Source organism: Delphinus delphis, chromosome 20, assembly GCF_949987515.2.
Source record: "Delphinus delphis chromosome 20, mDelDel1.2, whole genome shotgun sequence".
Classification (NCBI taxonomy): domain Eukaryota; kingdom Metazoa; phylum Chordata; class Mammalia; order Artiodactyla; family Delphinidae; genus Delphinus; species Delphinus delphis.
Genome location: NC_082702.1, coordinates 11,861,069 through 11,888,418, shown reverse-complemented (window position 1 = coordinate 11,888,418; position 27,350 = coordinate 11,861,069). Strand labels below are relative to the sequence as shown.

The following is a 27,350-nucleotide window of genomic DNA, read 5'->3' as shown; positions in this document are numbered from 1 at the left end:
AGTAAAAGCCAGAGTCCTCACGGTGGCTCAAGGACCCGCACAATCTTCCTCTTATTCCCTCTGTGACCTTACCTCCTCTTTATTCTCTCTACTCCACGAGTCTCTTGGTTGTTTCTCTAAGATGTTAGGCACGCTCCCACGTCAGGATCCTTGCACTGGCTGTTCCCTCAACTCGGAACTCTCTCTCCTCAGATGTCCCTATGGCTCACTCTTTCACTTCTGCTCACATGTCATCTTAAGAGTGAGGCCCAGGACTTCCCTGGTGGCGCAGATGGTTAAGAATCCGCCTGCCAATGCAGGGGACATGGGTTCCATCCCTGGTCCGGGAAGATCCCACATGCTGCAGGGAAACTAAGCCCGTGCGCCACAACTACTGAGCCTGCACTCTAGAGCCCGTGAGCCACAACTACTGAAAACCATGCTCCTAGAGCCAGGGCTCCGCAACAAGAGAAGCCACTGCAATGAGAAGCCCCTGCACCGCAACGAAGAGTAACCCCAGCTCGCTGCAACTAGAGAAAGCCTGCACGCACTGATGAAGACCCAACGCAGCCAAATATAAATTAAAAAAAAAAGTGACCCCCCCCCCACTTCCACCTTACATTAAAGAGCAAGTACCTACCTCCCCATTCCCCTCCTTCACTGCCTCGTTTATCCAGTCATTTTCCAACATACCGAATCTTTTATTATTTGGCTCCCCACTGGCTTGTCAGCTCCATGAGAGCAGGGACCTTGTTGACGGCTGTATGTCCAGAACAGTGCGGAGCCCAGTGGAGGTGGAGACAATGTGTGATCACAGGTGGGAGACGTTGGCTTAGAAAAGGGAAGAGATTTTAGAGGTAATACAGGGGGGCAATGGAAAGTCAGACAGGCTTGTGTCGGAATCTGGACTCGTCTACTAATCTGCTCTGAGTTTTAGGCAAGGGACTTAATTTCCGAATCTGCAGAATGGGGGAACAAGCCCATACCTCCCAGCTGTGACGTTGGGAAGATTAAAAGACTCATGCCAAGCACCCAGCACAGCGCTGGAGTGCTGTAGGCCCTTGGTAAAATTTCTCCCCTTCTCCTGAAGTCCCTAGGCCATCAGTGGCCACACATGGGCTAGAATCCAGGTCCCTAGCATCCCGTGTCCAGGCTTTCTCTCACTTCACCACAAGCCCCTCGCATTCGGGTGTGTGGGTATCAGGGAGAGGCAACTGCTGAGGGTTTGACGTGGAAAACGAGGAACACATGCTGTGGGGCACTGGTACAGGGGCATCTGCATAGCAGTGACAGGAGCTGAAGAGAAGGTGGCTCTGTGCCCCAGAGGAAAAGTCCAGTCAGAGTGCAAACGCGCTGCTCAGGAAGGCAAAGTCACAGGGTGACTGCTAATAAGAGACCTTACCAAAGGGTCCAAACACAACATGGAGGAGTCGTTTTTTTTTTTTCTTTCCCCTAAGCATTTAGCAGGACCTGGCAGAGGGCCAGCACTTTTAATTAATTAATTTATTTTTGGATGTGTTGAGTCTTCGCTGCTGCACGAGCACCACAGGCTTCCTCTAGTTACGGTGAGCGTGGGCTGTTCCTCGTTGTGGTGCGCGGGCTTCTCATTGCGGTGGCTTCTCTTGTTGTGGAGCACGGGCTCTAGATGCGCGGGTTTCAGTAGTTGTGGCCCGCGTGCTCTAGAGCGCAGGCTCAGTAGTTGTGGCGCACGGGCTTGGTTGCTCTGTGGCATGTGGGATCCTCCCGAACAAGGGCTCGAACCCATGTCTCCTGCATTGGCAGGCGGGTTCTTAACCACTGCGCCACCAGGGAAGCCCCCATGGGGGAGTCTTGAATAACCACCTTAACTCCTTTCTGGTTATGTGGGATGACCCCACTGGCCTCAGGACTCCCTGAGGCAGCGTGTCCCACTGCTAGTTGGCTCCCCAGTTGGGAAATTCTGCCTTATCCTGAGCAGATATTGACCATTTTGAACACCTACTCCTAGTGTCCACTCTGTGCTGAGACAGCTAGGTCAACTTATGCTAAATATAGCAGTCCTTCCTTGGGAAGTGGAAGAGACTGGTGGTCAGGAACATGGATGTGAGAGTCAGGTCTGGGTTCAAATGGCAGCTGTCGCTCAACAGCTAAACAGTGTCTATGAACTTCTGTCTTCTCATCTGCAAGATGGGGATTACATGGTCCCTACCTCATAGATTTGACTGTTGGAAAGATCATAATAGCGAGCATCTAGCATTGGTGTTCAGTAAAATGTAAGCTCACAGTCACGTCTTGGAGGTTAGGTACGACCATCAGCTCATAAAGGCAGAACGTGTGGGCAGGGCAATCCCTGAAAACTCCTTAAGTTGCTCATGAAGTCTGAAGATACCATGATATTCACAGGCCCCTAAATCCAACACATCGTCATGTCCTTGGCTCAGAAGCAGATGAAGCAGCCGGCCTGTGCCTAGGGGCTGGGTTGTAAGCACACTGCGGAACACTCCCAGCAAGACTCCCACGCTGAGCGAGGCCCACCGACGGGATGGAGATCTCCCACTCCCACCTTCCCTCGCAAAAGCACTCTTGCTTGGCCAGGGGACTGGTGGATAAAGGCTCCCATGATGCTTTTGGTTTGGGCTGTGAGAATCTACTTGAATTAGAGAAAGCTCACCGTGCTAGGGCCTCACCTCAGTCTTTGCGCTGCCTGAATTCTCTTACGTCAGGGGCCAGAATAAAACCCAAACCTGGGAGCAAGGCAGTCTGCTTTCCTTCCTGAGACGAGGAGGGGTCTCCTTGTGACAGGGATCTGGGCAAGGGTCAAAGGCCTCACTGCCCTCATGTCCCCTCAGTTCATCCCTCCTGGGGAACAAGAGCTTCTGTAGTGGCACCACCCCCGCCAGGAGACACAGTGAAGAGCCAGGCTCAGGCCACGCGGCTTGGAGGGGGCACCAAGATAAGGACATTTATCTGACTTAACCAGCTCTCAGGTGCTGGGTCAGCACCAGAAAGCCAAGACGGCCCATCTGCTGCACACAGACAGCACTTGGACACTGGATCTTCCCCACACTATTTGTTGCTTTAATCTCTCCCCCTCTTTCAGACGGCCTCTGAGGGCACACATGGCCTCAGACGGAGAGGAAGACACGGGGCCCAGCTCTCCAAGGTCCAAAAAAACAGCTGAGGGATGGAGTCTTGGGAAAGGAGAAGTCCCAAGTTCAAGATGGTTAGGATGGGGTGGGGATGGGGGGCAGAGGCGGTCCTCAAGGGGCAGAAGGGCTCAGCAAGGTGGTGGCTGGGGTGAGGGTAGGCCCTGGGGAAAAGCCAGATGCTGCTTCAAGGCAGCGTTGTCTGGGAAGAGAGCTGTATGTTGAAAACTCTGCCATTTCTATTCCCAACCCTGGTGTCCCCCACCCAACCCTGCCCTTCCTGGGGCTGCATCTCAGGCAGGGGCTTTGTCTCCTTATGACCCCTCTGAGCACAGTGACCCTGGACCTGGGGTCAGGTACCACCACCTGAGCCTCGTCCCTCCAGCCTCGCGGTGGCAGCAGTAGCATCCTGCTCTGGCTCGCCCCTGGGCTGCCTCACTGTCCCATCTCTTCTCGGCAGCGTCCCTCACCGGTACAGCCAATCCCCGCACTCAGCTCCCTTTGCTGAAAATACTCCGCGTGACTGTGTTTCCCTGCTTGGACCTACCCGAAGAGATGTCTCTAAAGGGGATCTTAGGTCTAAAGCTGGACTCCTGGTTTCCCCCCACAGCTCCAGTCTGCCCCGTCTTTATAAACCCACCTTCCACCCACAGTTTGGGCCACAAAGTTGGGGTCAGCCTGGACTCCTTCCCTCCCTCACTCCAACGTCCACACCATCGTCACATCCTTCCACCCACAGCCTGCATCTGTTCCCGACTCCTCTTCTCACGGCCACTTCCCTGATCTGGCCCATCTCTTATCCCCCTGCTGCCTCTCTTTCACCGTCCCCAGTCCACTCTCCACAGAGCGGAGTGACCTCTTAAATACATCGGATCCTGTCATTCTCCCTCCTAAAACTGTCCGATGGCTGCCCAATGCCCTGAGAATAAAACCCCAAACCCTATGTGTGGCCCACAGGCCCTGGGTGATCCGCCCCTGCCTGACCCTGACCTCATCTCCTCTTCACACGTGGTCTGGGTCACACTGGCCAGCTTTCCGATCCTTCCAATAACAGAAGCTGGTTCCCGCCTCAGGGCCTTTGTCCTAACAGTTCCCTCTGCCTGGATCCCGCTTCCCACAGCTCTTCCCACAGCCAGTTTCCTTCTTAAAGTCTAGCTTCGCACAGGGACCAACTGACTACCCCAAGGTTCCTCACAGCCATGTTCCGTTGCTACCTCACGGCACTCGTCCCATTCACCATGGCCTGACTCATCTGTCTGTGTGTGCGTGCGCATGTGCGCGCGTGGCGACGGGATCCCTTCACTAGAACCTAAATCCCACGAGATCAGGGAACCTTGGCTGTCTTGGTTCCCGCTCTGCCCAGTGCCTTCAACAGTGCCTGGCACATAGTAGGTATTCAATAAATAATTGTTGAATGCAGAACAAAGAAGGCCTGTCTGGGGACCCCCCCCACCCCCCCCCACCCCCCCCACCCCGCCCAGGGGAAGGAAACCAGAGGTCTCTGAGGACACAGTGTCCCAGGTGGAGGGGCCCCAAGTCCAGGGCGCCCCCTCAGGGGACTCGACTGCTGTGGCTGAGGGTCCCACCACGGGTCAGAGAGACATGCTGGTGAGGTTGTCCTGGCTCAGCAGTCCCTTCCGGCCTGCACCAGCCCCGTGCCCACCGCCCCCAGCACCCCCGCTCCCCCCACAGTACTCATGCAGCCTGTGCCGCAGAGTGACAAGGGCTGACCCCAGGCAGGCGCCGTTGGGTGCATGGGGCCCGCCAGGCAGCTGGAGCAACAGGGTGGCCACGCCGGCCATGCCATCTTCAGTGGGCTCGAGGGTGATAGGCCCGGCTCGCAGGCCAGCAGTGGTGGCAGGGATGGTTGGTGGGCAGCAGCTCCCTCCCACGGGTCCCCAGGGCCCGCCAGCCCCCGTCAGCAGCAAGGGTGCCAAGAAGGGCTCAGAGCGGCGGAAGGTGGGTGGTGGGAGCCCGGCCGGCTTCCAGGCGGGGGCCGGGGCAGCAGGGTCGGGTGGGAAGCAGACGGTGACCTTGGCGAAGGGGCGGCTGGCCATCTTGGTCATTTCTTGCAGGTGCCGGCGCTGCTCCTGCCGCTGATCCAGGGCCTGCTTGGCCTTCCAGAGCAGCACGCAGAGTGAGAGGAAGAGAAAGAAGCAGGAGAAGAAGACGGAGAAGAAGACAAACAGGTCGATGTGGGCCTGGTCCTGCCGGAAGAAGAGCAGGCCCTGCGAGTCGGCCGAGCCATTAGCACTGGGCCCACTTGGGTCTCCCACGCCCAGCAGGAGCAGGTAGAAACGGCTGGACTTGAGGGTGTGGTGCTCGTGCGGGTAGGTGATGACCAGCCGGTCCCGCACGCCACGGACCACCAGCACCACGGATGGCTCTGTCACCGTCACGTAGGTGATCAGGCCCCGTGGCCACACCTCCCGCACTCGTGGCTCCGCTGGGGTGGCCGGCCCACCTCCGGCCCCAGGTCCTCCCAGATCCCCAGCCCCCCGGGGCCCACCGTCAGCAGGGGGTGGAGGGGCTGGGGGAGGCGGTGGCGGCTGGATGTGTACGGTGTGGACGCCAGTGTCGGGGGCCACACGGACCACGAAGGTGTCATAGGAGGTGGAGACGTAGAGGTCCACGGCGCCAAAGGTCACATCCAGCGTCAGGCGGATGTCCACATTGGTGAACTTGGGCTGCACGCCAAAGAGGACAGTGCGGCCGGGGCCCAGAGCGCGGCGCTTCGGCTCGTGGAAACAGTTGGTCTGGGACGTGGGGTCCAGGCAGTACTCCTGCTCCACGGAGATGAGGCGGTAGCACTGCTGGCCACCCAGCGGGCTCCCGTGGAATGACTCCCGGCACTTGGCACACTGCGGGCAGGGTAGGGAGTGGAAGCGGCCATCAGAGATGAACTCAGGGTCCAGCCCTCCTCCAAGGAGGACTGACATTTTGTACCTACTGGTAAGTAGCCCCTGCCCTGGGTTTCCACAGTGTCCCAGCAGCTTCCTTGTGACCCCCCTGGATTTCCCTGACACCGTGTGGACACTAACAGCATCCTACACTCCAGCACTGCTGATCCTGGTGTCACCCCAGTGACCAGAGCACCCTAGTGGCAAGGCCTCTGGAACTCTGAGGCACAGCAATGAAGAGCTCTGTTGAATCCTGGCTCTACCTCCTCACTAGCTGTGTAGCCTTGGAATAGTGACTTAACCTTGCTGAACTGGAGATTCTTCCTCTGTACACAGAGAGTAAACACTACTGAAATCACAGGACCAGCACAGGTGAGCCAGCCTTGCCTGCTAGCCTTGCTGTTTCTGGACTATATTGGGTAGGTCCTGCCTCAGTGCCTTTGCACTGGTTGAGCCTCCGCTTGGATCGCTCTCCTGCCTGCCCCGCACCACCCGCCCCATGTTTGAATGTCTTTACTCAAGTGTCACATTCTCACTGAGGCCTTCCTTGGCCACTGTATCTACCATTTCCGCTCCCAACATTTCCTAGCCCTCCTTTCTGCTTAATTTTCCTCTTTACTGCTCATCACTAACATACTACATGTCTGACATATTCATTTGTTGGTTGCTGGACTCCTCCATGAACTCCCTGAGGACAGAACATTTTGCCTGTTTTGTTCCCTACTGTGTCCCAATGCCTTGCACAGTGCCTGGCATATATTAGGTGCTCAGTAAAGAGGTGTCGAGTGAATGAGTTGGCTGGATAACAGCTATTTTGATTCCTGTAGTCCAGTGGAAACCACTCAACCTCTGGGATTGACCAGGGTCAGTCCAAGCTCCAAACCCAGCCAGCTGTCTGACCTGGGACAAGTCTCTGAGCTTCCTTTTGCTCTTATGCCCACAGCTCACCGAGGCCCTAGCACAGCCTTCATGAGCCTTCCGTGTCTGTGCTGTCTCCACTGTATCTATGGCAGGCACTCCTGACATACTAACCACTACTGCTATCATCAGAAGGTAAAGAAACTGCTGTTTCAGAGCTACCAACAGAGCTGCTGGCGGAGGAGGTCTGAATTAAGCTCTGAAGCTGTCTGTTTTGACAAAGACCAATGGGCCTTCTGATTATGCATCAAGCAAGCAAAAATTCTGGGGACTTCCCTGGCGGCCCAGTGGTTAAGACGCTGAGCTCCCAATGCAAGGGGCACGGATTCGATCCCTGGTTGGGGAACTAAGATCATGCATGCCGCACGGCAAGGCTGAAAAAAAAAAAAAGAAAGAAAGAAAGCAAAAATTCTGGTCTTGGATGGAAATGTTAGGGGTAAGGCTTGTGAAGCTCTGTCGCCATTTTGGGCGTGGTCACATCTTTGCCAATGGACGGGTAGGGAGACTGAGGCGAGCAAGGGATTCTCTCTTCCTTCTGGAACTAGAGAGAAGGTAGGTGGGTGGGGTGGTAGGAGCTGTACTCCAAGGAAGGAACATGGAATATCCCCTCTGTGGGAGGTGAGCCTGCAACACAGTAACCAACCAGGCAGTCAGTACAGGGGCTCCAGGAGCCCCCCAGCTGAAGAAAGGGGATATGGACTCAAGGGGAATTTGCATATGGGTATTAGTAATAATATGAGATCCCCTACTGGCCCCAAGTGATCAGGTGAGGGCCACCACTTGAGCGAAAACTTGCCTGAGAATGAAGCCAACCCAGAGGAGAGCAGAGTCAAGACCCAGGGAAAGAAAGGCTCCTGACTGCACTGTGTGAGCACCCGGATCTGCCCATTCCTCAAGTGGACTCCAGACCTCAGTGCTAAGAGCCAACACATTTTCTTTTTTGCTTAAGCTACTACGAGATGAGTTTTCTGGCATCTGCAGTCTCTAAGTTGTGACTATCCGTACAGGAGTCCGTCTCCTCACCTCCACCGCCCACAAGAGGCTCATTTCTGGGACCCCAGCAACACCACCCGGGTCCTGAAACTGACTAGGGCTCAGGAACAGTCTATCAAGTCGACCTTGATCCCCATGACCACTGATATCGGAACCACATTGTCAGTCCTGCCCGGGCCAGGCTACCTCATCCCAGCCCTGACCTCTTCTGGGCACGGGGCCCTTGGCCCATAAGTTGCTTCTCCAGCCGCACCTGGTATTTGTAGCAGTCTCGGCGGTCGCTGGGGGAGCTGCCCTGGCACGTGCCCGTCTCTGTGTTGTTCTGACACGGGCAGCCTGTCCCGTCCTGCTCGTTACATGTGTCTGCATGGCCATTACACTGACATCTGAAGAGAGGGAAGAAGACGGGGGTTATAGAGCTCCCACGACCTACAGGGGCCCAGGCTGGATGCTGTAAACGTGAGCTCCAACCCATGAGGCCAGAAGAGGAAACTGAGGCTCACAGAGGTCAAGCCGTTTACCCCAAGGCCACAGTGTTGGTAAGTGGCAGAGTCAGGATTAGAACCCAGGATGGACGAACTCCAGGGCTTACTGACCATGCAGAAGGAAGGGGGTGGAATGGGGAGGCTGTCCTGAGGCCTCTCCCTCAGGGCCCTCGCTCTCTCTCTTTGCCCAAGAGTCTCCACCAGGGCTGCTCGGTAGCCTGCGTTTCAGCACTGGCCTGAGGGAGAGGGTCTCCCACCTGAGTCTAGTTCTTTGCCCCCAACCCGTGCCTCAGGGGATCTCAGCCTTTCCTGACTGAGGGCAGAGGACTGGGGAGAGGAGCCTGGCTCCCAGAGCTGTTCCTACTGAGCGGGGCAAGGGTTCCTGGCCCCCCTTCCACTTACTTGGTGCACTTCCCGTCGAGGAGGAAGTAGCCATGGAGGCAGCTCTCACATTTGTCCCCATAGCTATTATTGTGGCAGTTCACACACACAGCCTCGTCTTCACTAGGCCCCTCTGTCACCCAGTTTTCGATCTGGCCGAGGAAGGACAGGGTGATCACAGAAATGCATGGACCAGCCCCTCCTCCCTCAGAGCCAGGAGTCCAGAGCCCGGCAGCCTCCTCCTCCCTCAGACTAGGAGCCCCCAGCCCCTCCTCCTTCAGACCCAGGAGCTCGGGACCCCAGTCTCTTGCACCTCCTCTGGATCCAGCGAGTACTTCTCCGGCTCCCTCCTGGCCATTTCAAGCTCCTTCCTGGAGACGCAGACCTGGCTGTTGCCCCGACAAAAGGCGTGGCAGGGCCGGCAGGTCCCGCCCCCCACGGCTGAACCCACGAACAGGGGGAGGCACTGCTCACAGTGGCTGCCCTGGAAACCAGGGACAGGGCGGTCAGAGGGGGTGAAGAGTCACAGTGGGTGTGAGAGCTGGGGGAAGGTTCTGAGAGCACCAGGGGAGGGCAGCAACAGCTCAGGCATTTGGCTTGGGCAGTCCCAGCCCATCTGCCATTGAGCCCTGTGCCTTCACTTGCACACCTCCAGTGATGGGGTTTCACTCCCCTTCAGCCCCAGTGTTGCGCTCAGAAAGCCCTTCCCCGCAGGATCCCAGATGCTCCTCCACGGGATCCCCCTCCCTGGTCCAGTAGTAATTCTGTCCCGCTATCCAGGGCGGCCCCTCTGTGGTACAGACCCAGATGGTGTCCCCAGGGTCCTCTCGTACTTCCTTGGCATAGGGCTAGGCCCCCTCCTCCCTGTGCCTAGCTCACTGGGGCTTGGAAGGAGGCTCAAGATGCCTGAGTGTAGGCTGAAGGCACAGAGGCCCGGGGCGAGGGCCTGAGGTCCCGGACGGACACCTTGGTGTGATTGTGGCAGAGCAGGCAGTGGTCGCGGGCCCCCACACCGGCGCACTCGCTGTGGCGGTTGCAGCGACACTCCGTGGAGCAGTTGTGGCCAACAAAGCCGAAGTGGCAGCGGCAGTGGTCGGGCTCCACGCATGAGCCGTTCACGCAGCCCTGGGCGCACACGGGGCGGCACAGCCCCGTCACGCTGCAGGGGTGGGGCAGGAGTCAGCGCAGGGTAGCGGGCCGCTCCCTCCCAAAGGCACACCCAGCCGTCAGCACGGTCCTCACCGCACCTCTGAGGCCACCACCGGCCAGCCCACCCTCTTCGCAACTAGTCCACCCCCCCCCCCGTCCGCTGCATCACTCCCCTGCCCCGGGTCCAGCCCAGCACCTCCTCCAGGGGCGATGACCCCCTTCCCAGGGTATCCTGTTAAACTAACTGACCAACCTTGCCCTCCACGACCTAGCCCCCGCCCTCACACCCTCCTCCACACCTTGGACTATGTTTTCTTGCGTCCCACTTTGATCCATGCCCCGTCGTCTACCGCTCCCCACAGACTCTCCCACCCCACGGTCTGCCTGGCCCTGCTCCCCTCAACCCCACCCAAGCCCCCGCGTCTGGCCTGTAGCCTCACTTGTCCATGGTGTAGCCCGTCTTGCAGCTGCACTCGTAACCGTGGGGCCGGTCATGGCAGTTCTGTGTTTCATTGCAGTCGTGGTGCCCGTTTGCACACTCGTCCTCAGGGGGGCAGGACAGGAAGGCCCAGGAGGCCCCAGGTCGTCCACATGTCAGCCCTGGCACGAGGATACAGGGCTTCACTGTGGAGGCCTCTGAACCACTCACCTAGCCACCCGGGCCCTTGCTCCCCCTTCCCCTGAGCGCCACCTGTGAGAGCCCCCGGCGGCCCTCCACGTTCCCTGAACCAACCCCACGTCAGAACGCAGACAGGAGCCAGCCCCACTCACCCCATCCAAAAACCCGTCTCACCATCGCGGGGGCCGCTGAGTCCACCCTCCAGGCAGTGGCCACCCCCATCCTGGCCCCCCCAGGCACACCAGCCACAGTGGGGCCGCCGCAGGCACAGGGCGCACTGTGTCGCCTGAGCACAGCCCAGGGAGCAGCTCTCGGGTCCTCGGAGCAGCCGCCCGCAGCCTCCAGCCATACATCGCAGGGGCAGGTAGGAGGGGCTCAGACACTACAGGGGAGGGGAAAGGGCAGAGAAAGAAGATCAAGCAAACACCTCCTGGGTGTCTTCCTGGATTGCACCCTCTTCTCAGAGATCTCACCCCTGCTGGCCACAACCGGGTGGACCAAAATGGACATCAGCTGGGGTCATCACATTCTCCCTCCTCAGCATTTGTAACTAGCAGTTCAGATCAGAAGTCAGGCTAGGGACATCCTTGAAACTAGATTGTGTAGACTAGGGCTGGCTGGGCCGTTTGGATGAACGAATGACAGCAAATGAAGAGAACAGAGAGAGGCAAGAAAAGAGCAGAGACAGAAGGAAGCAGAGATGAGAATCACACACCCCAAAGACAGGGAGACAGGCAGCTTTCCAGGCTCCACCTCCAGTCCCTGGTAGGGCCTGGCTGCACTTTCTACCTGGGTTACAAGAGGCACCACTGTGTTGGTCTAATGAGCCCCTTTACCCACCTGGCTTGGGATGCAGCTGTTTCTTACAATCAAAGAAAGGCAATGATCCCAGGTGGAAAAAGAAACAAGCATCAGGAGGGGGGTTGCCAGCCACAGCCTCTTAGAACATGGACCCAGCTGCTGGGGCAACAGGATCTGCCCGCCCTTGGCTGGGAAGTTGAGGAGTCCGTGGTCAGGACTCAGCAGCTCACACACCATCACTTATTGTGTCCTGGGACCCAGACACGGTGCTCAACGAGGTTCACACTCCTGGAAACTTACCTCAGTGTATGAGAGCATTTTATTTACGGCTTGGGCCTTAAGTAAAGTACAAGAGGAAAGAGATTAGTCTAGGCTGGCTGTCTGGAAGCACTTAGGAAAAAACAAAGCAACCATGCAGTCCTGAAATAGAAAACCCTGATAGCTGTGGCCGGAGCTCTGAGTCCCTGTGGGTTACGCCGGTGATGAGCCGAGCCTGGCTGAACTGCCACAGCCAAATGCTCCTCCAGGTTAGGCTTCCAGATCTGAATTTAGTGCACCCCTTGACACACAGAGGGGCAACCTGGAAGGGGGCCAAGAGAAGCCCGAGGCTCCAGTCTGCTCAGCACTTTCTGCTGGGGCCCCCCCTAGTGGCCATATGTGATTGCTGCCCAATACCATAAACTGCATTTCCTGTGTTCCTGGAAGAGATGCAGGATCCTAGCTCACCTGCTGACATATGCCCACAGCCTAGCAAAGTGCCCAGCGCAAGGAAGGTGCTCTATGAAGAATTTGGTAAAAGGACAAAGGGAAGGAGGGAAAAAGCCAGCCAGCCAGCCAGCCAGCCAGGGAAGGGAGCACCTTGTTGTCTGCCCCAGGCTCTGAGGCCAAAGGCATTTAGAAGAACAATGCCTGACTGTTAAAATACGGCTGCCCTTGAGCGAAATCACAACAGGTCTGGTCTGCGCACCTGTTATGATTGATCTGTGTTTTTAAAACACTCGAGCCAACAGTTTTAACTGATTTTCCCAGAAATCAGAAGAGCTGGCAGCAGCCCTCTGACATTCCCACGCAGCATCAGCTCCGCGCTCTCCATTCAGCCGCCCCACCACCCCCTCCCGCCTCACACCTCCTGAGCTGCCTGCAGGCTCTCTGGTGTTGCCTTCCAGTCCCTGGGATCCCAATAAAAACAAATAATGGAAATCTCAATAATATTTAGGGAGGACGTGTATCACCGGAAGGACCCAAGGCTTGAGGACGAGAGGCCTCTGCTCGTTAGAGGTGCCACCGCAGGGGACCTCTGCCCTTGCAGCCACGCTGAGAGCCCCACGGGGAGCACCCCCCACTCCCAGCCGCTGCACTGACCCTCTTGGTGTGACCCAGACAGCGGAGACTGGGAATCCTCCCAGTGGGTGGAACATGGGGATGTTACTGAGTTTTTACTGAATAGCAGGCCGGGCTCCACGCTCTACATACATTCTCCCATCTAACTTGGACGACCTTCCTATGGGACGGTGTGGTATGACACAAAAATGTATCTGGCCTTTGTCCCCGGTTCCTGGTACTGAGCTACTAAAACACATAGGGGTTCCTGAGCGGTGGGGACGTCTTTTGCTGTTCATAAGGGACCCCTTTTACACCTGAGTTTATGCTTACGGGGTGACTTAGGGGAGTCAGCCGAAAAACCAAGCGATTAGAGTCCCACCCACCCACCGGGGGGTCAGGGGAGAGACTGAGCTCTATAAAAACACTTGAACCATGAGATTCAGGGGACTTCCCTGGCAGTCCGGTGGTTAGGACTCTGTGCTTTCACTGCTGTGGGCTGGGGTTCAATCCCTGGTCGGGGGACTAAGATCCCGTAAGCCGCGCGGCACGGCCAAAAAAAAAAAAGAACAACAACGATGCGATTCAGAGAGCTTCCGGGTTGATGAGTGCATCCTCTGGGAGGGCGGCATGTCCAGTGAAGGCATGGAAACTGCATGCCTTGCCGATTCACCTCTTCTATTTGGCTCTTCCTGAGCTGTATCCTTTATAATAAACCAGTGTGAGTAAGTAAACGTTTCTCTGAGCTCTGTGAGCCATTCTAGCACATTATCAACCCTGCAGAGGGGATGGTGGGAACCCCCAATGTACAGCCAGTTAGCCTGGATTTGTGACTGCCATCTGAAGGGGGAGCAGTCTTATGGAACTGAACACTTTAACCTGTGGGATGTGACTCTGATGTCACGTAGATAGTGTCAGAAATTAACTGAATTGTTGAACACATAGTTGGCGTCCAGAGAACTGGAGAATTGGTTGTTGGTGTTGGAAAACACCCCAGACAGGGTCTGTTGACAGCACTCCTATTTTACCAAAGACTCGTGTAGGCTCTTGGGTTGTGAGATGGTGAGTAATCACACCTCAGTTGGGTCTTGCACAATCTTGCACAATAAAGATGAATGAGGAGTAGGGCTTCCCTGGTGGCACAGTGGTTGAGGGTCCGCCTGCCGATGCAGGGGACACGGGTTTGTGCCCCGGTCTGGGAAGATCCCACATGCCACGGAGCGGCTGGCCCTGTGAGCCATGGCCGCTGAGCCTGCGCGTCCGGAGCCTGTGCTCCGCAATGGGAGAGGCCACAACAGTGAGAGGCCCGCATACCGCCAAAAAAAAAAAGATGAATGAGGAGTAGACAGACTCACAACTCTGGCCCAGTGACACTGTTTCTGGATATGACAGCAGTAGCTGAAGCTTTCTTATCTCCTGCTGGGGTGGGGCTGGGGCTGACTGCCTGTGTCTGCCACTGGGACAGCTAAATCATGCCAGGCAGAGGCATCTTTGGTTTTTTTGTTTTGTTTTGTTTTTCAGCCATACTGAACGGCTTGTGGGATCTTAGTTCCCTGACCAGGAATTGAAGCCGGGCCCTCGGCAGTGAAAGTGCGAAGTCCTAACCACTGGACCACCAGGGAATTCCCCCCAGAGGCATCTTTGGAATGGACCTTATGAGACAGCACGCACTGGGCAGCCAAAGGGTGGACTGTACCTCCCCAGACCATGCCCATGTTCAAGAATCATCTCTCTAGACCATAGCCATAGATGAGGGGTGGGTCTGAATGGCTGTGTCAGAAGCAGTGCTCCTTCCCTTCCCTGGCCACACCTCACTGGACCACGGCTGGACATCTAACTCGTGAGCTGAGCTGAAGTCTTCCCTGAGAATGTGAACTAACAGAAGAACACAGAGATGACTGTAGTCTCTGGAATTAGAAAGTCACATAGCGACTCCCCTGGTGGTCCAGTGGTTAAGAATCCGCCTTCCAATGCAGGGGACGCGGGTTCGACCCCTGGTCGGGGAACTAAGATCCCACGTGCTGTGGGGCAACTAAGCCTGCGTGCCGCAATTACTGAGCCCGTGTGCCACAACTACAGAGAAGCCTGCACGCCGCAACAAAGAGCCCACAGGCCGCAACTAAGACCCAACGCAGCCAAGTAAATAAATAAATATTTAAAAAAAAAAAAAAAAAGGAAGTCACACAGACTGAGGGTCAAGGTCTGCCAGTTGAGGTGGTGTGTGTTGATGATCAAGCCGAGAGAAACCAGAGGATGGAGACGCGCAGAAAACAGCTGAGATCAGAGACCAGGCGGCCCAAGAAGGATGAAGCAACAGTACTTCCTACCTTCAGACAACATCAAATACCCCCGGTTCCTTATAATAACACCAGCTCGAGTGGGTTTCTGTTTCTCACAACCAAAACTTCTAAAAGTAGAGAGAGAAAGAGATGGAGGAGGAAAGTGGAAAGGTGTGAGAGGGAGAAGGGAGATGGTATTGAGTCATGGGAAGGATGGGGCGAGGAGAGCTTAACTGAGAGTTGGAGAGACACCAGGGCTGAGGAGTCAGGAAGCGGGTGCTGGGACATGACAGGGAGACTCACAAGGCAAGGGGAGGGACTTCCCTGGTGGTCCAGTGGTTAAGACTCCACGCTTCCACTGGGGGCGCGGGTTCGATCTCTGATCAGGGAACTAAGATCCCCCAAGCCGTGCGACGTAGCCAAAAAAAAAAACCAACAACAAGAACAAGGCAAAGAGGGAAGAAAGAGATGTTGGAAGGGGCGAGAGAAGAGAAAGTGGGAAGAAAGAGAAAGTGTGATGGTGGGACCAGCCCTAAGGAAATGGAGGCGGACATAGGACAGCGGCGGCGGGGTTGGAGAAAGGTCAGTGTGCAGCAGGGAGGAGGGCCACAGCACACCCCGCTGGGGGCAGTCAGTACCTGTTGGAGGCTGCTGCTCCAGACACAGTGCTGCCAGCCCCCGTCTGCACCCTTGGAGTCCAGGCAGGAGGTGCAGTTGGGCAGGAGGTGACAGGGCGTGGGGCAGGGCAGGGGGGGCGATGATTCCACCGGCATCGGGGACACGTTCAGCAGAGAGTGGCTGAAGCACGTCCAGTCATAGGTGGGCTGCACCGAGAGGATGCGGCGGGTCTCCCCTGGGGTTGGGGGCACACGATTAGAAGCAGGTCCGGGCCCCCAGCCCCTCCCCTCCTCCCTCAAACCAGGCCCCTGAGCCCCTTGCGTCCTTGCAGCAGGAATCCAGGCCCCCAAACTCTCCTCTCGGGGAGCAAGCCTCAGCGCTCACCAGTCCTCTTGAACTGCCGCGTCCACATGCACTTGCCCTCCCTTGTGCACTGCTTGCAGTCGGCCGCCCCACACACGGCCTCCGAGCAGTTCCCAGCCCAGAAGACCTCTCGCTGGTTGATGCGACAGTCATTCTCCGAGGTGCAGGACCCATTGCGCCCGATGCAGGCACCCTCAGGGCAGTTGGTACACCACTTACAGCGGGGGGCAGATGCCTGGCGGGGGGATACGGGCTCAGCGGGGTTGTCAGGGCCCCCAGCATCCCTCCAGCCTCAGGTCTTGCCACCCAATCCCAGCTGAAGAGCTCAGTGGTGCCTGAGCCACGCCCCCTTCCCACCCCCACCCCCATCATTCACCTCTCCATCTCCAGGCTGCAGGGTCCGGGGATGGCGGGCCAGGCACTCACTGCAGGTCCGCAGACGTCGACATTCCTCGGGGGAGTGGGGCATTGGAGAGCAGGGGGGACCACCACAGCCCAGCCTGGGGAGATAGGAGGTCTGGCTCATCACATTCAGCCAGGCCCCACCCTTCCTCCTCACCCTCGCCTCTTCCTGGTGCCTCGTGGACACCGTCCTGCAGGTCCCACATATGCACTCCCAAGTGCTCTCAGCACAGGCCTCCCAAACCTGCTCCTCCCCAACTCCCTTGGTGATGGTCCCACGTCCACCTATCACGCAGGTCAGAGACACTGGACGATATCCCATGGCCTCTTGGCCCTCCAGCCACCGAGGCCTCTGCCTCCTGAATTCTTCTCTGACCATCCCCTCCTCCTCCAGCCCTGCAGCCCCCGCCCAGTTCAAGCCTCCCCCTTCCAGGCCTCCACCTGCAGCCTCCCCTCACCACCCCCTCCTTCACAAGCCTGCCCCTGCCCTCTCCTGCTTAAACCTTCTGTGCCTCCCCATCACCCACAGTGGAGGGCCATAATCCCTCACTCAAAATCCTTGAAGGCACACCTGTTTCAGAACTTTCCAGGTTTCAGAAAAGCAGTGGGTGTACCCGCTGTTACATAATACCCCTAGCAGAGTCTGGGGGAGCACCCTAAAAATCAAACCCTTTAATATTCTGTAGTAAACATGGTGACACATTTAATGGGACAAAATAAAGCCCGTTAGTAGCCTCATACCACGTTAGTAGCCTCATACCAGTGCAGGATAACTGCGCAGTCAAGTTAGTTTGTGCTAAACCTAGGACAGCGCCTTCAGCCTCCTGATATGTTTGGATTCCCAAACTCCAGACAAGGAGTCTTGGAGCTGGACGGAGCGCAGTTCAGCCAGGCACCGGAAGCCCTTTCTGAGCTGACCCACCCACCTTTCCAATCTCATTCTTCCCCAGCTCAGATGGTTTCTAAAATACACCAGATACAGCCCCGCTTCTGAACCCTCATGGTCTAAACTTGACCGGTCATTTACGGCCCAGTTCAGACCCAGCTAATTCCAGCCCACAAACAGGGCTCCCCACTCAGTGAGGTCCCCGAGCCTGCCCCTGCCTGTGATAAGCTGCCCATTTTCCCGTGTGAGCTGGTCTCCTAACCAGACCACACCCTGCTGAGGCCTCCCCCACAAGCCTGGCCTGGCACAGAACCCACTTCGGAGGGCACCAGTACCACCCACCCACCCACGTGCTGTCAGTCTCCATGGTTACCTATGGGCCTGGTCCCCGGACAGGCAGGCCCCATGGCACCAGGTACAGGCCCCAGACTGGTTACAAGCTTCGGGCGAGGGCAGCAGGTGGCAGGGGTCCGGGGGCAGGGTCAGGGCCAGCAGGCGGCCCAGGGCCACTCCCCCAAAGCCTCCTGAGATATACAGGCGACCCCCTACCGCTGCCACAGCGTGGGCCACAGACTCCTCCATTGGTGGTCCCACAGAGGCTGGGCCTGGGGAAAGACAGAAAGTTCAGAGAGAGAGAGCAGGAGACTCGAGGAAGAGATTCACACAAAGGTACCAGTCAGAGAGGGATGCTGAGAGGAGAGACAGTCTAAGGAGAGCAGAGACAGACAACGAAAGACAGAGAGAAGACAGAAAAGGCCAAATAGGACAAGAGCATCAGACACAGCAAGACAAAAGAGAGGGAGAGAGACACATAAACAGAAAAAAGGAACAGAAAAGAGTGGAATAAGAACAGAGACATGGGCTTCCCTGGTGGCGCAGTGGTTGGGAGTCTGCCTGCTGATGCAGGGGACACGGGTTCGTGCCCCGGTCCGGGAAGATTCCACATGCCGCGGCGCGGCTGGGCCCGTGAGCCACGGCCGCTGAGCCTGCGCATCCGGAGCCTGTGCTCTGCGGTGGGAGAGGCCCATGTACCGCAAAAAAAAAAAAAAAAAAAAGAACAGAGACAAATGTTGTGGAACCCGGGGACTTCGCTGGCAGTCCAGTGGTTAAGACTCTGCACTTCCACTGCAGGGGGCACGGGTTCAATCCCTGGTCGGGGAACTAAGATCCTACATGCCACGTGGCATGGCCAAAAAAAAAAAAATGTTGTGGAACAAGACTAAGGTGGCGGCTGAACCACACTGTGAAGGTACTAAATGTCGCTAAATTGTTCGTTTTATGATGACTAATCGTGTTATGTGAATTTCACCTAAATTTTTTTAAATCCTCAAGAAAAAAAAAGAGTCAGTGGAAAAAATAGATTAAAAGCGAAAGAGAGTTAGAGACAGAGGGTCAGAGAAAGCAACAAAAAGCAAAGGAGACAGGCCCGGAGACACACACACACAGTCAGTCATTTACAATGACCGTCAAATGAAATAAAACGGCAAGATACAATCCCTTTCCAGCCTATGAACTGGAAGGAAGCACCCTCACATATGACAGTCGTTGCCTCTAGAGAATGGGATTATGGGGGATTTTTTCCTTCCTATTTTACAAATTATCTACAATGACCATCATTACTTCATAAACAGAATTAAAAATTTTTCTACAGAAAAAGAAGGAGGGTGTCTCCGTGGGTGCTTAGATAATGTGGAGAGGACAGGAGCTTTGCCTGTGGGCCTGAAGGGACCCAAATGACCCCTCATGAGTGAGAGTCGCAGGACAGGGCCAGCGCTCCCCCTGGTTGTCCCGCGGCCTCCCAGGGAGAGTGGTGGACTTACGGATGAGGTCAGGCAGGAGCCAGGTGTTGCAGTTGACCTGGTAGAGCAGGACATCGCTGCTGAACTCGTCAGGGTCCGAGCGCCCCCCAAGGACCACCATGGTGTCTCCTAGCAAGGCTGAGGCGTGGAAAAGTCGGGGGCGGGGCTGATGGGGAGACACACGGCAGGACGGGCTGTCAGAGCCCACGGTCACCCGCTCTTCGTGCTCCCTCTCAGCCCACCCGCCACTCCAAATCTCCCCACGCCCCAGCCCCTACCAGCCCACCCAATCCTAACCTTCCTCAAATCTCACCTCCTTCCTCCGGGAAGCCTCCCTCATTCCTCAGAGCTGTCTCCACAGCCATCTCCTTTCCCTGAACTCCCAGAACCCCCAAACCCCATGCTGTTCCTCAGGAACCCAGCCTCAGATGCTTGAGATGAGCCCCACATTTCTTGGGTGACCTCGCCAGCTGGACCGGGGTGTATCCTGCTGGGGCTCTTACTTCCATCTCCCTTGTGGTCCAGCCCCAAGAAGGGCTTGGGAATATGTGTGTGGATGGCAAATGCAATTGTCTCTAAACAGCATACCCGGGGTTTCCTGTTCTCCCACTGTCTCCTTTGGCCTTGAAGGCAGAAGCACAAGGAGCCTCAGTGTCCCGTTTCACAGCTGGAGAGGCCAGGAAGGGGAGGGACCTGTCACGGCCACGCCCAGAGTGTGGCAGAGCTGGGACAGAACCCAGGCCTCTGACCTCCTGGTCTAGGATTCTTACCTCCAAGTCACAGAGAGAAGGAGGGGAGACTTGGGGTACCAGAAAGGAGGCAGAGTAGGAATCCAAGGTTGAGCCAGTCCCTGGGGCACTGGGAAAGGGGGGGCCCCCCTCCCTCCTACCCCCTACACTCATCTGTCTGGACCTTTTTTCCTGACCTTTGCCCCCTGAGAAGGGGCCAGCAGGCTCCAGGTGCGGTCAGGACAGTGCAGGGAGTAGAGCTCAGGGGATGGGGCCGCCAACTCCACGTGGAAGCGGAAGCCCCCAAACACGTAGAGGGAGTCAGTGGCCTCGTGATACACAGCGGAATGACCATATAGACCTGGGGGTGAAGGATTAGTGAGCACAGAGGCTGGGGGAAGGGCTGGTGATCAGGAACACTCCCCGTCTTCCTGGGCTCCCCCTCTCATGACCACACCACCACCCTACCAGGCCCTGATGCCAGAGACCTGGAAGCCTTTCTCAACCCCTCCTTCTCCCTTCGGTTCTAAAGGACAACCATTAAAGAGACCCTGGGAAAGACAAGAGAGGGAGACAGGGTGACCAGAATGACCTTGCGGATGGTGATTAAAGAATGTAGAAGGAGGGAGAGAGAAAGGAAAATACCTGAGGGGCACTGATCTAGGACCTAGAAGAGGGAAACAGTGACCCACTGCTACTGGGCAGGAGGTAGGCAGCTTCTCATGAAGTCTGGGAAGGGTATAGAAACTGAACTTCTCAAAAGGCAGCATCCTGAGAATGTGGGCGGGTGATGGGGGTAGACAGGGAGACAACAGGTAGGGGGGCAGTGACCACAGCCTACAGGAGTGGACAGAGAGGATGGCTGGGAGTCAAAAGCATAGCGCCCCCTCCCCGCCATGCCCTGTCCCCAGGCCCACCTGTGGGAGGTGTCCCGCTCTGGGCTCCGGACACCCAGGTGCCGGTTGCCAGCTGGTACTCAAGCAGCTGCTGGTTGAAGCCATTTTCAGGGGAGTAACCACCCACCAGGAGCAGAGACAGGCCTCGGCGGGCAGTAAGGGTGTGACCAGCAACTGCTGGCAGCTCCACGGTCTGCGGGGCCTTGGGGATGAAGGGTGGAGGTCATGGGGGTGGGGGGCAGAGGTCAGGGGTCATCTTGTGGGTAGAAGCAAGGCTCAGAGCTCCCCGAACTCCCCTTGAACCACTAAGGAGGTCGTGAGCTGCCTGGGGCGGGTCAGACCCCAGGCCTCCCCGCCAGCCGTGGTCCCGGCAGGTGAGCAGCAGACCTCTTGCTGTCTCTGCCTGCTCAGTGTCACTTCTTCAGGTAGGAGTAGCCTGGGGACCCTTTGCGAAGCCCTTGCTCCTCTGCTCTCTGGCTGCATGGGGCTGACTGTACCGGCTCCACAGCGGGCTGTGCCCCAGCCGGGAGACCAGAGCCTCACGTCCCCTTGGCTAGGGACTGACTCAGGAATGAAATATGACCCACAATGGCCAATGCAATTCAATTCTGGGGCTTGTGCTGAAGCCCTGGGAGGAGTCCTCTTCCTCTGGGGGCAAAGCTGGCAGGAGCTGCTCTGGTCACCTTTGCTAGAGCCTGGTTGTGGGGACTAGGGGAGGGGAGAGATGCTCACCTTCTCCTGCCGCCACTGCAGGGTGGTGAGGTTGAGGACCCAGAAATCCCGGGCGACGCCCCCAGCCGTGAGTCCCCCCAACAGGTACATGGCGCCACGGCCAGCAGGCACATAGGCAGCTGCATGGAAGGAGCGGGGTGAGGGGCCTGGGCCCCCGTCCTCAGCTCCTGCCAACATCTGTGTCCACCGCCTTTCGCTCACTGAGTACCTGGGGCCAAGATGCAAAAAGGCAGCCTCACTATACAGTCATACCAGCATGCCCTTGGGTGACCCCCCTACACACTGGTATCCCAGCAACCCCTGGGATCACCCCCCCCACTTGGCAGGTATCCCAAAACCCCTAAGGTGACCCTCCTATGACAATCACCTTACCATCCCCTGGGGTAGCACCACCCAAATAAGTGTCCCAGTCCCTGAGGTCAGCCTCCTGCGACAAGTGTCCCAGCATCCTTTGGGGTATCCTTCACCTGTAGACGTTGTCCTGCACCCCCCCCGAGGGGACTCTTATGTCAGAGACGTCTCAGTGTCCCCTGAGGTAACCTTTTCTCATTCAGGCATCCTACCTCCCCAGGGCAGTCCTCACCTGTACAGGTTTCCCAGCAGCCCCTGGGGCAGACCCAGGCCCCCAAACATCCACAAGGTGGCCTCAGGTCCCTCCACCATAGTGTGCCCCAGGCGGTGCAGGAAGCGGCTAGCTGTGTCCTGTGGGTGGGGTGCAGACGTGAGGGCTCAGGTTAAGGGCATTACAGAGTGGCATGCTGGGCCTAGTGGGTAGTCTCGGGAGTGGAATGGGGAGAACGATCCAGGAGGCGGGCTGCATGGCACCTCCCCGCCAAGGGGCATCCACAACTCACGGCTGAGAGGCGGCTGTCCATGAGGGTCTCCCAGACCAGCTGCCCACCGTCCAGCTTTGTGGCACAGTCAGGTCCCCCGAAGCCCTCAGCACAGATGCACACGCCCAGGCTCTGGGGAACAGCAGAAGGAAGCTTGGGAGGAGCCCTGATTACCCCCACCCGGCTCCCTGTCCCGTCCAGCTTGCCCTCTTTCACCTGTACCTGGTTACAGGTCCCTGCCCCGTTGTGGGCATTACAGTTCTCAGGACACAGAGCCATGCGGCAGTGTGGGCCTGCCCAGCCCTGGGGACATCGGCAGAGTCCAGCATCTGCGGCCCCGTCCTGGGGCACACACTCCTGGGGGACAGGGCAACTCCCGGGGCCCCCTGACCCACAGCGGGCAGAGCCCACAGAGGCATTGAAGCCCCAGGACGAGGAGCCGTTGGCCTCCCAGTGCAGCACCAGCAGCCCTGTTGGAGAGAGTCCAGAGGCTTGTCACAAGACCTCAGTAAAGTGATATTTAAAAAGGGGGCGGTGGTGGGGCTTCCCCGGTGGCACAGTGGTTAAGGATCCACCTGCCAATGCAGGGAACACGGGTTCGAGCCCTGGTCCGGGAAGGTCCCACATGCCGCAGAGCAAACAAGCCCATGCGCCACAACTACTGAGCCTGCGCTCTAGAGCCCGCAGGCCACAACTACGGAGCCCGCGGGCCACAACTACCGAAGCCCACGCGCCTAGAGCCCAGGCTCCGCAACAAGAGAAGCCACCGCAGTGAGAAGCCTGTGCACCGCAACGAAGAATAGCCCCCGCTCGCCGCAACTAGGGAAAGCCCGCATGCAGCAACAAAGACCCAGCGCAGACAAAAATAAATAAAAATAAATAAATTTATTTAAAAAAAAAAGAGAGGGGTGGCCTGCAGGCCCTCTGACCTCATCACCTCCCTCTCTCCCGGCCCTCCCCGCTCCAGCACCACCAACTCGCTTCCTGTTCTCAGAGCCTGGGCATCTGCTATTCCTCCACCTGAACTAGTTGCCCCTTCCCCACACCGTGAAATCTCCCTGCTGCAAAGACTCCCTCCCCAACTCCCCAGACAAGCCAGGCTCCCCACTCCTTTCCATTTCCTCCTGTCCCTTACCAAAAGTGTCACTATTCTGCCTACAATTTGCTCCCTGCTGTTTGTCACTCCCCACCTCTGCTGTGAGCCCGTGAAGGCAGTGCCTGTGTCCCTTGTTCACTGCCACATGCCCAGAATTTAGCTCAGGCCCAGCTTACTGCAGGTAGACATTTGCTGAGTGAAATGAAATCGAGGGCCCCTCAGCTCTAGTTGCTCACTGTGAAGGGTCTGGGCTCGTGTGCAATCGCCGTCAGGCCAACTACAACTCTGCCCTCTCTCTCACAGCCTTGGAGCCACTCTGATTTACAATATGAAGAGAAGCATCTCCAAACCTAGGCCCTTTAACTGCCATGGGTAACAAATTACTTCTAGTGCATCTCCATCAGCTAAGCACAGCTGACGTAATGGGGCCTGGGAATTCTTGGTTGTGGGGGCTATAGCCTATGCACTGCAGGATGCAGAGTAGCATCTCTGGCCTCCACCCACGAGATGCCAGTAGCAGCCCCGATCACGACAATCAGAATGTCTCCAGATACAGCCAAATGACCCAAGGGGCAAAGTCACTCCTGGCTGAGAACCAGCGGGCTGAGGAGATAGATGCTCAGGGGCCCTTGCACCAGCTACATTCTGTGTGTCCCAAAAACATGTCCCACGTGGCCCTTCTTTCCAGAGACACAACCCAGCCAGTACAATCCTCTCTATTCGCCTCTCAGCTGAAGAAACTGAGACCCAGAGGTGGCAAGGGACTGCCAGCAAGTCTCTGGCAGAGTCAGGCTGGGTTTTGAGCCCACCTCAGGTAGCAAGGTATAGGGACAAGGGACAGCCCAGGACAGAGGTCCCACTTCCCCCAGTCCCCATACCAGACAGGGCCTGCACAGTGAGAGGCCTGTCCCGCCGCTGGCCGCAGAAGGCAGCAATGAGGCTACGGTCCGACTGGACGACACCAGTGTCCAGGAAGCGTGGGAATCCATCAAAGGCCAGGACATAGCTCAGCTGGAGAGGTGTAGAGTAGGATCAGGGGATGATGAGGATGAGAAAGAGGAATGCTTGGGGTCTGGGAGGAGGTGCAGCTCAAGCAGAGAGGGCAATCTGAGACTGGGGAAAAGGCTGCTTGAATCACCTGGGCAGATTGTCAAACTGTGGCATGGAGGCCACCATTCCCACTCCTGTGTTCATAACAGACATGGTTAATCAATCAGGCACTCTTGCATGGAGGCTCTTTCTCAACACACAGATCCTGGCAGCCACCACCAATCGATCAGAGTTGGCACACAAGGTACCAATATTTACCATACCTGGACTGGGGAATGGGAAACTGGAGTCCAGGAAACAGGAGGCAATCTGGGAAATGGGAGGGTCTGTGGGCTTAGGAACAAATGGGTAGGAGTCTGAGGAACAGATCTGGGAGTTTGATGGATGAAAAAACACGGACGTGGGGGCCAGGGTTCGTCTGAAGATTCAGACTGGGTGGGGGAGACGTGGGCCTGTAATCAGTGCCCTTGGTGCTCACCGTGCAGGGGGTGCTGCTGTCGGGGGAGAAGGTGAGGGTAAGTGGGGGACAGAGGGTCCCAGGGGCACAGGGCTGTAGCACCTCGGTGGCTGAGACAACCCACACACAATAGGACAGGCCTGGCCCAGCTCTCGCTGCCCCACCACCTGGAGGCAGTAGCCCCCCAACCCGGCGTGAGCCCAGTGCCACGGAGGACACGTTGGTGAGGAGGGCACGACCCCCACACTCCCGGAAGCAGGAGCCACCAGCCCTGGGGAGATGGAGGAGAGCCAGTGTCAGACCAGTCCTGCCCTATCCCACCATGTCCCTAACCCCACCCTGCCCCGCCTGGGTGGCCCCTGGCTCACCGGGGGTCCCCATAGTAGCCAGGAGAGCAGAGCTGGCAGTGGGCGCCCTCAGTGTGGTCCTGGCAGAAGCAGAGCCCGCTGAGGTTGTCGCAGTGGCCTCGGCGTGGGTCCCCATGCCCGTTGCACTGGCAGGGCCGGCAGCCGCCTGAGCCTGTGGCGTTACCAAAGCTGCCCGGCCGGCACCGTTCGCAGTGTTCCCCCCACGTCCAGTCTGTGGAGGCCCCAGCAGCCAGGATGCAGAGTCAGCGGCAAGAGCGAGAAGGAGCCCGACCCTCCCCAACCCCACCTGGCTCAAAGGAGGGTAACTGGAACCCCGACTGGGGAGCAACTGCAAATCCCAAGAGGGAGTACTGAGGCCCGCCAGAGGGGTGGGTGGCACTGAAACCTGTCTGGGGTGAGGAGCAGGCAATGGGACAGAGGGACTCAGAGCTGGGGAGGGGACGCAGAACCCCACACAGACAAAAGAAAACAGAAGCCCCGAGGAGGCTCCCTTGAGGCAGCCCCGAGGAGCTCAGGATGAGGGCTGCTCACCCTGGCACTCATCGCAGAAGCCAGGCCCCCGCTTGTGGCAGTGGCTGTGGAAGTTGCAGCCACAGTCCCGGGAACAGCGGGGGGCGGGGGGTCCTGGGGCAGGCGTGGGAGGGGGCAGGTCCGATGTCCAGCCCAGGTCACACACGCAGGTGAAGTCTGGGGGGCCACTGCACACGCCATGGCCACAGTCCTCCAGGCACCTGAGGGGGCGTGGCAGGGGTGGGGGAAGGACTGGGTAGGCCTGGAGCCCCCAAGGCATCCCCCCTCATCCCACTCCACCCCATTATCTCCATGGCAACACCATCATAAGCTACTGCCTGTTCCACAGATCCTGGACTCCATGGGTGGCCGCGTCTCCAAGGCAACCCCATCACATGTAGTAACTCCTGTCTCTATAGTAACCAAATATCACCACTGGTGATCTGTTCCCTGTGAAAACCCCTTTCAACTTGATCCTCCTCCATTTCTACGGCAACGCTGAAGCCTGTGGCCTGCAGTCCACGGGCGACCTGTCTCCACAGTTAACTAGTGTTACGCTGAGGACCCTATCACTCTAATGAGGGCCTGCTCTGCAAGGTAAAAACCCAAGGCTCACTGGAGAGGCTGGCACCATGGGAGGCAGCCCAGCACTGTGATCACTTCCTCCCAACATCTCCGCATGCACCAGCCCTGGGGCGACATCTCCATGGAAACCCATGCCCTACTCACGTGCGGTTGCAGTATGTGATGCCATCACCCTGGTAGCCCCTCTGGCAGTGACACTCATAGCTGAGGGGTGTGTTCAGGCAGGTCGCCCGCAGGTGGCACCGCGCCAGGCCCAAGCGACACTCATCCACATCCGGACAGCGGGCATATGCCCAGCGGGCAGGGAGGGCCACAGACAGCCCCAGGCCCTCCCCGACCCACAGGGAGCAGTTACCCCCACCCAGAGGCCCGGAGAAGTCCCCCTGGAGGCAACTGGGGAGGGAGGCGAGGTTGAAGAAGGTGGTTGGGTCGGGGTGGGGGGGCGTGGGGGGATGATAAAGAAACAAGAGACAGAGACAGGAAAACAGTAACAGGGAGAGGGGAGATCAATCAGAGACAGAGAAAGAAATATGAATACGGAGAAAGACAGAAAGAGGGATGGAAGAGAGGCAGAGAAAAACCCAGAGAAGCCAGACAAAAAAGGATTTTAAAAGACAGGAGAGAGAGAGGGATACAGTGAAAGGGAGACAGAAGAGAAACAGAAACAGACAAGAAGAAAGAAAACAGAAGGAAAGATGAGAGAAAACAAGTCACAGAGACAGGGGAAGAGTTGGCAGAGAGAAAAGAGAGCGCGAAACAGAGAGAAGGAGAAGGGGGGGAGAAAAACAGAGATGATGGTAAGAAAAAGGCAAAGGGGCAGAGAAACAGAGGCCGTTAGAATTAGGGTGGGCGGAGAGCCTCCACCCGGCCCCGCCCCCAGGCCCCCGCCCCGCCTCACCGTCCCAGCGTGGGGTTGTCCTCATTGCCACACCAGCCACACTCGTGGCTCTGCAGACACTCGTGGCAGGTCAGGAAGCGGTCACAGCTCCGGCACCGCGGCTCTGAGTGCACGCTGCAGGGTGATGAGTGTGGGGCTGTCAGAGCCACCCCTACCCTGGTCTCCGCCCTCCCCTCCTGG

General features: G+C 57.5%; 1 protein-coding gene across 1 annotated transcript in view; it reads right to left on the bottom strand.

Annotated features, from left to right (window-relative positions):
• Positions 1 to 4,589: 4,589 nt before the first annotated feature.
• The window catches only part of MEGF8 (multiple EGF like domains 8), a 41,732-nt gene continuing 18,971 nt past the window's right edge, over positions 4,590 to 27,350 (bottom strand). The window contains exons 18-41 of the mRNA XM_060000625.1: positions 27,171 to 27,284; positions 26,417 to 26,665; positions 25,709 to 25,908; positions 25,178 to 25,388; positions 24,831 to 25,080; positions 24,181 to 24,313; positions 22,429 to 22,676; positions 22,228 to 22,338; positions 21,957 to 22,075; positions 21,374 to 21,581; positions 20,663 to 20,843; positions 19,943 to 20,106; positions 19,039 to 19,183; positions 17,592 to 17,823; positions 16,307 to 16,430; positions 15,952 to 16,165; positions 15,588 to 15,802; positions 10,724 to 10,931; positions 10,371 to 10,530; positions 9,748 to 9,940; positions 9,095 to 9,265; positions 8,803 to 8,933; positions 8,169 to 8,301; positions 4,590 to 5,965 (exon numbers count right to left, since the gene is read on the bottom strand). Of these exons, the coding sequence (XP_059856608.1) occupies positions 4,697 to 5,965; positions 8,169 to 8,301; positions 8,803 to 8,933; positions 9,095 to 9,265; positions 9,748 to 9,940; positions 10,371 to 10,530; positions 10,724 to 10,931; positions 15,588 to 15,802; positions 15,952 to 16,165; positions 16,307 to 16,430; positions 17,592 to 17,823; positions 19,039 to 19,183; positions 19,943 to 20,106; positions 20,663 to 20,843; positions 21,374 to 21,581; positions 21,957 to 22,075; positions 22,228 to 22,338; positions 22,429 to 22,676; positions 24,181 to 24,313; positions 24,831 to 25,080; positions 25,178 to 25,388; positions 25,709 to 25,908; positions 26,417 to 26,665; positions 27,171 to 27,284 (5,383 nt within the window). The 3' untranslated portion in view covers positions 4,590 to 4,696. The remainder of the gene's footprint in view (positions 5,966 to 8,168; positions 8,302 to 8,802; positions 8,934 to 9,094; positions 9,266 to 9,747; positions 9,941 to 10,370; positions 10,531 to 10,723; positions 10,932 to 15,587; positions 15,803 to 15,951; positions 16,166 to 16,306; positions 16,431 to 17,591; positions 17,824 to 19,038; positions 19,184 to 19,942; positions 20,107 to 20,662; positions 20,844 to 21,373; positions 21,582 to 21,956; positions 22,076 to 22,227; positions 22,339 to 22,428; positions 22,677 to 24,180; positions 24,314 to 24,830; positions 25,081 to 25,177; positions 25,389 to 25,708; positions 25,909 to 26,416; positions 26,666 to 27,170; positions 27,285 to 27,350) is intronic.